This window comes from Elephantulus edwardii, unplaced genomic scaffold, assembly GCF_000299155.1.
Source record: "Elephantulus edwardii isolate Elephantulus edwardi_28Jun2011 unplaced genomic scaffold, EleEdw1.0 scaffold00024, whole genome shotgun sequence".
NCBI lineage: Eukaryota > Metazoa > Chordata > Mammalia > Macroscelidea > Macroscelididae > Elephantulus > Elephantulus edwardii.
The window spans coordinates 13,855,352-13,865,084 of NW_006399774.1; the positions used below are offsets into that span (position 1 = coordinate 13,855,352).

General features: G+C 53.5%; 1 protein-coding gene across 1 annotated transcript in view; it reads left to right on the plus strand.

Annotated features, from left to right (window-relative positions):
* The window catches only part of PNLDC1 (poly(A)-specific ribonuclease (PARN)-like domain containing 1), a 39,078-nt gene extending 32,582 nt beyond the window's left edge, over window positions 1–6,496 (plus strand). The window contains exons 13-19 of the mRNA XM_006882815.1: window positions 2,041–2,105; window positions 2,701–2,754; window positions 3,382–3,424; window positions 3,876–3,972; window positions 4,187–4,362; window positions 4,461–4,559; window positions 6,433–6,496. Coding sequence (XP_006882877.1) covers window positions 2,041–2,105; window positions 2,701–2,754; window positions 3,382–3,424; window positions 3,876–3,972; window positions 4,187–4,362; window positions 4,461–4,559; window positions 6,433–6,496 — 598 coding nt within the window. The remainder of the gene's footprint in view (window positions 1–2,040; window positions 2,106–2,700; window positions 2,755–3,381; window positions 3,425–3,875; window positions 3,973–4,186; window positions 4,363–4,460; window positions 4,560–6,432) is intronic.
* Window positions 6,497–9,733: the final 3,237 nt, after the last annotated feature.

Below are 9,733 nucleotides of genomic sequence, written 5' to 3' on the forward strand. Positions count from 1 at the left end.
AGCCTTCGCTCTAGTCTCCTGTGATGACAGAAATACCTAGTTATATATCTCTTTTAAACAGTTTTCTCCCTCCTCTGTTTCAGTGCAGTATACATTGTTGAACCCTCCTCTGCCCTTTCTGTGAGAACATTGGCCCCTGTGTCTCCTGCTGGGGTGAGGACAAGTGTCCCTCCCCACTGGGCTCAGCACGTCACGGGGAGACTGGCCCCAGTGGCTGCACAGCGGGACCGTTGGACGAGCGGTGCCCTGTCTCACTGTTGGCTCGTCCACGTGGCACTGTGTTCCTGCTTAGCATCCGGTTTGTAATGAATGCCCTTCACCTCTCACCACCGAGACCAGCGTCTCTGCTTTGTGCCCTTCCTGCTTCATTTTCCGTTCCTCAGAAGACCATTTTGCCTCTCATTTCCCAGAAGAAAGAGGCAGGGAAGGCCCCCCTCCCTTCCCAGCTCTTCCGTGGGAGCGTGCTTGCGGGTTCCTGCGTCTTCATCCTCTTTTCTCCCCTCTCTCAGCAGTGGGACTCCCTCTCTGGTTCAGAGACCCAGTTCCCTCCTGGCTGTGCCCTCCACGCTGGTCGTCTGTTTGTCCTCTTGAGGGGCCTCTCTCCTCAGCCCCTGGACCTGCACCTGGGGAGGTCACTGAGTGGACACTGCCAGTCCCCTTTGTGAGGTGATGTGTAGCTGGCGTGCGAGAGGAGCTCTCATGGCACCTTGTCCTTTTATTGTGGCCTCCGACACTTCAGCCTCTTCTCGCTGAAGCGCTCGCCTAGGTTTCTTGTTTTTTTTTTTGGACTTTTGCTTGTTTTTAGGATTGCCTTTGGTGGGCTTTTTCTTTTCTTTTTTTTTTTAATTGTAAGGTTTTTTTTTCCCTGATAAATTTTTTTAAATTTATTATTAATTTCAATGACAATTTAGAGACTTTGGATTTTCATTCATTCATTGTTGCACATTTTCCTCTTCCAGCCCTCCCCCCTAGACTTTTGCTTTTCTAAAACTCCTTTCTCACATTTCCTCTCAAAGTTCCTTTCTCAACCCTCCCCTGACAATGACTTCGACACCCACCATAGTGTTTGAACCCAGTCAAACCCAGATCTGGGACATCGAGTCCACTGACTTTCTTCTGGTTGTTTTTCTGCTACATAGGCACCTTCCGTTTGGATTCGTTTTCCTCCCCAACCCTCAGACTCAGTCCTGGGCTTGGGACAGTCTCTGTTTAGTCCTTAGGGAGTCAGTCACTGTGTGGATAGGTGAGAGTGTATGTGGGAGAGAGAAAGACTGTGTGTGTGGGTGTGGGTGTATGTGTGTGTGTGTGTGTGTGTGAGAAAGACTACATGGCTGAGAGAAACTGCATGTCTGAGAGACAAACTGTGTGGGAAGGGGGGGAGAGAGAGAGTGTGTGTGTGTGAATTGGAGTCTATTTAAAAGATTTAAGTGTGAGACTGACTATATGTATATGAAACAATCTGAGAGGCTGTGTGTGTGAGAGATACTTTATATGTGAGAGCAAAACTGAGTAAGAGAGACTGAGAATGAGGGGGACAGAGAGAGAGAGGTTGTATGAACTGGGGTCAGGGGGAGAGAGAGAGAGAGAGATGGCAGGTTCTGAATCTGGACCATGTGGATGAAGTGTCAGCTTCTATTTTTGACCCTCTGATAACAGCTTAGGATCTGTGTACATTAATGAACCTAGCTCCCTTATGACCTGGTCGAGTCACCATGCTCATTTTTCAGATATGAAAATTAGGGTTCAGGATAGGTTGATCGTCTAGAAGCAGTAACATTTTGTTGGAGAATAAATGAAGATTTCCTTGTTGGATGCTAGGATACCTCACTCCCAAGCACTAACCTCAGACCAAGGCCAGAGGTGTCCAGGATCCAGCAAGCCTAGTCAGCGAGGTCGTGCTGACCCACATGTCTCTGAAGTCCGTTCCTCTCTCAGCACCACGCCCTGCCTTGGGGCAAGTGTTCCCTCTCCTCCTGTGGTTTCAGGACCAGGAGGATTGTCTTCAGAGTACTGTTTGATTCACTCTTTTTCTCTTTTCAGTGACCTGAATCCCACTAACGGCTCTGGACCTGTGATTGTTCATGCAAGCAGGTTTGACAAGTATGGTATGTTCCCACGTGCCTCAGCTCCTCTGGTGGTCCTGTGCCAGTCACACTGCCCCTGTGGGAGGATCAGCTTGGGGCTTGTACTGTATGTGATGCTGTTCGCCAGCACATTGATGCTAGCAGCCACTTCGTGTGCCAGGACAACCTTCCTCTTAATTTTCCTGGCTGCCCTCTTGATGAAAATGAGTAGGTCTCTCTGTAGAGCCGCTGGGTGGGTGTGAACCTCCAGCCTCTCAGTGGCAGGTGGAGCCCTTCCCCGTTGGACCGTGTAGCCCACTTGACTTGAGTGACATTTGAACTGCAGTGTCCGTCCCCTCCTTGGCAGGAATGCCGACTCTCTGGAGCTCTTGGTTCTTGGCTTTCTCGCTCTCTGGTGTCTCTCACCACTGTGGAGAGGACCAAGGCGGAGGTGGAGCCTGGAGGTGGGGCCCGATGGGGACACAGCCATCCTGGGCCTTAGGAAGAGCACAGTGGTTGTTGATGCCTCAGCCGTTGTGAGGCTGAGCTGGGTGAGGGAGGGACCCCATGGGACCCCTCCCTGACCTGGGCCGCACTTCTGCTTCCTCGGCGTTCACTCTTCCTCTGGATGTTGCAGTTGATACCAAGTGTCCGCACGAAGCAGCCTATGACGCCTTCCTCTGTGGGTCAGGTGAGAGTCACTCTTCTTTCCAAAGGAGGCTGATTTTTGTATCTCTGCCTAGTCCTGCTGCCCCAGACCCCTGTTGCCCTAAGCTCCTGCTGCCCCAGGCCCCTGCTCCTCTAGGCCCCTGCTACCCGGGGCCCTTGCCGCCCTGGGCCCCTGCTGCCCTAAGCCCCTGCCGCCCCAGACCCTTGCTCGTCTAGGCCCCTGCTACCCGGGTCCCCTGCTGTCCTGGGCCCCTGCTGCCTTGGCCCCTGCCACCCCAGGCCCCTGCCACCCTGGGCCTCTTCTCCTCTAGGCCCCCACCACCCCAGGCCCCCAGTGCCCCAGGCACACCATTATTTTCTGTTCGTCTGTACACATCCAACTCAAAAACCCGAACTCACAGCCGTGGATGGATAGAAAGTCCTGGCAGCTCTGCGGGACAGAGTCCCACTGCGTCCTGCCTCCTGGCCGTTGGCCTTTACAGAGGCAGGCTGCCCCATCTTTTTGATGGGTTTGAACCACCAACCCCTTGGTTTTGACCATGGCACCACCGGGTTCCAGCGTGGTTTGCACACGCTGGAAATGAAATGTGGGTTTGTCTTTGGATAAGGTGAGTCGAGGAGTGTTACTTTTCCCCGCTTCCTTTCCTAGTTCTTCTGAAAGTGGCTCACCTACTGCTGCAGAGAGTGCACGGGTAAGCGCTTCTTTTTGCCAGCCCCTCGCTTCGTGTCTTCAGGGCTCATTGAGGACCCACACTAAGGGGGTGAGGGTGGGGAGGGCCTCTGGTGTGTTTTTACTATGAGGCTTGGGGTGCCAAGGGGTCTGGGCAGGGCCGAGGAGATGCAAGAACGAGACTGGAGAGGTAGCATGTTGGGGGTGACGAAGGGCACCTCCTGTGAGCACATGGCCCAGCCCTGAGTCCCTGCCGATTAAGGGGCTGGTTCCCAGAAGCTCTCCGTCTTGCTGGCCAGGAGTCCCTGAAGCTCTCCTCTCACTCGGACCAGGGAAGGTTCTGGAGGAAACACAAGCCCTGGTGTGTGGGAGGGTGGGAGGAAGGCAGCCTCCTCCCAGGCTCTGTCCCCAGGCCCTTGGCCATGGCTGGAGACGGTGTGAAGGAGCCTGTGGCCTCTTCGTCCCTGCCGCAGCCACGCCACACTGGAGCCCACCTTCCACCAGTACCTGGATGCGCTGGCTCCCTACCTGAACCAGGTGAATCTCATCCGAGCTGGGGTCCCGAGAGTCGTGAGTAGATGCCAAGACCTCTTCACCTGTTGGGAGGAGGGAGTGGGAAGCAGAGCTGCTGGACTTGATCTGAGCATTGCTGGGGCTCCCCCTTCATCCCTCCCAACCACCCACCTCCTCTGTCTCACACAGGACCTTTCTCAGTTTCTCTTGTAGGGATTGTGGGTTGGAGGTAGAAAGTACAGAAAATCTGTCCTGTTCTCTGTGTTTCTAGAACTTTTCTGGCCCGGATTATCCCAGCATCCGACCTCCCATCCTCATCCTCAGTGCCAGGAAGTGGCCGGGGCTCAGTGAGCCGCAGGTGTACCGGGAGTTTCAGAACCTCTGCAAGTTTGACGTCCGACGCCTCACCCGCAGTCAGTTCCTGCTCCTGACCAACAAGTTCAAGGAGTGGGTGCTGGGAGCCGCACTGCCATCCTCACCCCCCACCCCCCGGGCAGGTCCACTTAGGACCCTGGACTTACCCGAGAACACCTCTCTGTTGGCAGTGCTCGCAGTGTCCTGCGGGAATACAGACACCACCCTGACTTCCAGGTGTCCCTCTACCGCTACTGGAAACATTCTCCAAACATCAACTGCTTGTTACAGTAAGTGGGCAAGTGCGCCAGGTGGCAGCCCCCCCACCCCCGCTTGCTGTGTGTCTGTGGGCTCTGAGTCGAGTCCAGTTCTTGAGCCGATGGACAGGGATGGTGCCCAGCACGCACTGAGCCTTGGCCGTGGAGGCACGGGTCAGAGTGTGGGGCGTATCACTGAGGAAGAGCTTTGTCACTGAGGGAGAGTGTGGTCCTAGGGGTTCATCAGTGAGGGAGGGTGCTGTCCTGAGGGTGTGTGTGAGTGAGGAGGAGTGTGCTCTCAGGGATATGTCGGTGACGGTGACGGAGAGTGTGGTCTCAGGGGTTTGTCGGGGGGAAGCATGGTCCTTGGGTTTGTTGAGGGGAGAGCGTGGTCCTCGGGGGATTGCTGGGGAGAGAACGTGGTCCTTGGGTTTGTTGGGGGGAAAGCGTGGTCCTCGGGTTTGTTGGGAGGAGAGAGTGGTCCGTGGGGGTTTGTTTGGGGGAGAGCGTGTTCCTTGGGGTTTGTTGAGGGGAGAACATGGTCCTCGGGTTTGTTGAGAGGAGAGAGTGGTCCGTGGGGGTTTGTTTGGGGGAGAGCGTGTTCCTTGGGGTTTGTTGGGGGAACCGTGTTCCTTGGGGTTTGTCAGTGGGGGGAGCGTGTTCCTTGGGGTTTTTTGGGGGGGCCGTGGTTCCTGTTTGCACTGAGCTCACAGTCCTGTAGGCGCTGAGGCAGCATAGGAAATAGTCTGGAATAAATCAGTGGTAGACGGTTCTTGAACTGGGAATGCCCGGGGGCAGATAGTGACATGCTTGATTCCTGAGTTGGTGATGTGAATGTGCTGAACACCTGAGAAGAAAGGTCACAGCTGGTGGAACCTGGGGGCGTCTACTCCGACCCCTCGGGGCACTTCGCGTTGGCATCTGCTTGATGGCAGTGAGTCGATACAGCTTGTTACACAGAGCGGGCTTGGTGTGGGGAGGTGTCAGGGTTGGGGACAGTCAGAGGGCATTGCAGACAGTTGAGGTGGTCTGTGTTAAAAGGCATGAGACACGGGGTTCAGAGGCGTGAGGGTGGAGCCACGCCAGGGAACCTGCAGGACCGTGTCCGGGCCAGTGGAACTGAGAGGACAGAGGCCCAGGTGGGACTGGGCCTGGGGTTGCAGGGCTGCGAGGAGGTGGGGACTGGAACGCCTTCATGTGGAGGGAGCAGCAGTGGGGAGACTGGAGCAGCAGCCAGGCCGGTGGTGCGGTGCGTGGGGTGGGAGGAGCTGATTCGGAGGCATGTACGTTCTGCCTTCTGTGGGGAGGAGGCGAAGGAGGGGCTGGGTCCCCACAGAGGAGATGTGAGAAGGGCCGAGGCCAGATTGGATCCCGGGTCAAGTTTTTGGCCCAGGCTTTTGTAAGAGCGAAAAGCTGTTAAGGAAACTTGAGGAAGAGTTTGGCTGGGCGGCTAGGAACCACCGGGGGCTGTGGTGGCCTTGGTCCAGAGGCTGTGCTCAGCAGAGGTGGCAGTTCCCCAGCGGTTTGAATCCCGTCAGCTCCATGAGATAAAGATGAAGAGCCTCCTTCTGTGTGGTTGAAGCCTTGGAAACTCACAGTGCGTGTCCTCTGTGAGTCGGTTCTGACTGGATGTGGTGAGTGAGGCCAGGAACCAGAGCGACGTAAACAGAGTTGGAGAAGAATGTTTGGCTCCTAGCTGGTGCCTTTTTCCTTCTGTGATCCGTGCCTCTAAGTCACCAGGAAATATGCGTGGTTGGGTCTGTTCCAGAGCCCCCAGACTTGACGGGGCTCGAAGGTGGGAGTGATGGTGTGTGGTGTTGGGGAGCAGTGGGGAGGAAGCCGTGTCTGAGGGGAGAACTGGCGGGGGCTCGGCCTCCAGGCCACTGACTGTGTCATTGTCTTGCAGAGTCTGTGGCATCGTCACCACGTGGGCCCTGGTGGCTTTTGTGCTGGGAAGACCCAACAGCTGAGCACGGGCCCGATGCCCGCAGCCTTGTCACTCTCTTCCTACGCCTGACCGTCAGAGGACCCGGTGTGAGCTGTACTCTCTCTGCAGGTGGCACTGTCAGGTGCCACCTCGGGGGTTTGTACCCCTCTGACTGTGCAGTTCTGTAAATAGTCTCCAGGGTAAAGACATCCTTGGATGTGGTACCTTTGTTTATGGCCAACACTTCCTTCTGTACAACTGAGAAGTCCCCACCTCTGGGGAGTGAGCCAGTTTTCCAGGATCTTGGTGAACTGATAATTATGATCGAAGCAGGAGACCACTGAATTAAAGACTGGTTTCTGCGAGAAAGATAAAGGGCTAGTGGGGACTTAAATCTACCTGAGCCGTTCAGATCCACCCCTTGCTTTGCGGGAGAAGTGGTTTACTGCCTCTGAAAACCCTCTGGAGGGTCAGCTGTGGTTTGGTTCTGACTCTACAGCACATGGCATCAACTTTATTAAAGAAAAAATGTGAAGTTTGGAAGTTTTGTCATGTTTTGTGATGAGTTCAGGCATCTCTGCGTTACAGATGCCTGACCTTCGACTTCCTGTTTAAGTGCGGGCCTTGACCTGGTTCCACTGTGGCCGGGAAAGTGAAAACCGATCGCTTTGTTGATAGGCCAGGATTTTTGCCATTTGTGGAGTGCTCTCAGAAGCAGCAGTGAGAGACTCCAAGGAGGCGTGGTGGACCCCTCAGGAACCAGGTGTGTGAGGTTGAGTGGTTAACAGGCCGTGAGAAGCCGCACACAGCGTGCGTGTGGGCACAGGTGCGGCCATCATGGGAACCTGGTTTAATAGGCAAATACTCCGTCACGTTGAAAGGACTGAACCAGTCCCTTCCCTGAACAAATTCTTCAGTACAGTTACCTTCACTTGCCTTTGTTAGAAACGTGGCTCAGTGTCATAACAGAAACACGGCAGAAAAGAAGATCTTGGCCAAGCTTTGTATTTCTGCAGAAAGTTGCTTGGGCAGACCGAAGTCTAAGCAGCAAGCACACCGGTGGCTGTGCACTCCGGTTTTTATCCTTGACGCAAAAGCTAAGGCTGGTCTCATCCCGTTGATCCAGGGTTTTTTTCTTGTGTACCGTTGAGTTAGATCCGGCTGGCACAGGAGGAGATTGCCCGTCTATCTCCAGGAGAGCATCTGGTGGATTCAAACTGTGCTCCATCCGGACTACAGCACAGTGACTTACCACTGGGCCACCAGAGCTCCCTTGACCCATGACTTACCACTGGGCCACCAGAGCTCCCTTGACCCAGGGTTTTGTTTCTGCCCAGTTTTGCTAATTTGACCTGTGCTTGAAAGGAAGGGACTTGGAAGGAGAGGCTGGGGCGTGAGGAAGTTTAGAATGTCTTTGTTTCAGAGGGTGATGGGGCACCGGGAACTGGCCTTGGCTGCTTTACAGGAAGAATACAAGGACAAGGGAGTTTGTCTTAGTACTTTTCAGAAAAGGGTTCTTGTTTCAGCTTTAACTCCGTCTTGCAACTTTTGAAGAGAAGATAAATAGCTTTTTCTTCCTTATACTGCCCTGTGCAGATTTTAAATCATTATCATAGAAAAGGCCTCACGTGTTTTTGTGAATTAAAGTAAGGCTAATTAAGAACCCTTCTGATCAGACTGACATACAAACTGTTAAAGATACAGAGTCAGATCTCCCATTTGTAACTCAGGGCCTGCCTGTATTATAATAAAAATATTCTCATGTTAGGAAAAAACTATACGCATAGGTGTGTACTTTAAAGATCAAGGTGTAACCTCGTTATTTCTCCTTCCTTCATACTGTCCCACTGTAACAGGAGCAGGGCTGCATGGGGACAGTCATCTGACCTCTGTTAGCTCCGTAAGACGAACTTCCTCCATCAACCTCACCTACAGCACAAAACCAGTTCTCATGAGGTCAGGGATGTCTCCCACACTCCTGCACCTCTGTCCACTAATTTCAACACCAATTTTATTGCTCTACTGAGTCTGAAATCCATTACAGTAGCTCCCAGAGCACATGGAATCATATGACAACTGTGAGCTTTGTTAGGGAATCCAGACTGTACTTGAGGTCGATAGCAGAAGAGAATCACTGAGGACAGTTGCTGAAATGTGCCTGCAGGCACCTCACCCATCAGCCGTGCTGCTCTGGGCCAGTTTTACAAAGCTCTCAGTCCTGCCAGTTACCGCTCTTCCCCTCAGTCCTCCCACAAAAACGGGCGAAGGCTCATGGTGCTGCTTTCGTGGGGTGGCAGTCCCCAGGTCAGCTCTGTCTCACGTCAGGTCTCTGGTTCTGCTTTGGGGCTGCTCCCATAGGACCCTGTCTTGAGTGGCGTGGGAATCTTTGGCCGTACAGGACGCACACTGCATTCGCTGCTGCGTCTGGTGACATTCCCAAAACCTGCTGCTGACTCTGCTCAGTTTGATCGTGGGACGAGCCCGTCCTCTTGTGGATAGGCTCACACCCTCTTTGCATATTCCTGCTTGTCCACATGGCAAAATCCAAGTCAGTGGCTAGAAAAGCCATTTTGAACAATAACCCCTTTGCACCGCACCTACACTTCACTCAGCTTTACCTGAAGTTCCTTTCCTACGAACTGAACTTGACTGCAGATTCATCTAAGTCTTCTTAAACGCAGTCTTGAGGAAATGACCCTCTGTGAATACAGAAGCATTAGCAATGGGGACTGCTCAAGATGAGAGCTGTTTTCAAGGCACCTGAGCCTTGTCTCGGGTGGTGAGTGTGACAGAGGACTGACGGGCTGTTCACATGCTTTTGAGGTCACCTGCTAGGTGCTGTGTTAAGTGGATTAGGACTCCTGGCGAACCAGTGACAACTGCTTTGGACCTGGCCCTGTCCTGTGCCATCCTTATGACCTCTGGTGTGGCCAAGGCCACTGCAGCAGTCACTGTGTCCGTCCATCTCCTTGGAGATCTTCCTCTCTGTCTCTTTCCAAGGACTGGTTTCACCTGGAAATACACCCAGATTAAATGAGGTGGAATCTCCCCATCCTTGTCTCTGAGGAGGACTCTGGTTGCAACTAAGGCTTGAGTTTGTCAGTTCCTTCAGAATACGGGATGTGCTTTTCCTTTTTGGCTTTCTACCACCGGGTGTTTGCACATTCCTTTTTAATATTTTGCTTTGTCTTCCTGAGCTGCCCTTTGACATTTCCTGTTCTGTCCTCTCACCCCGTCCGTCATTCCTTCCGCTTGTTCTGACTCCTTTAAATTCCCGTGC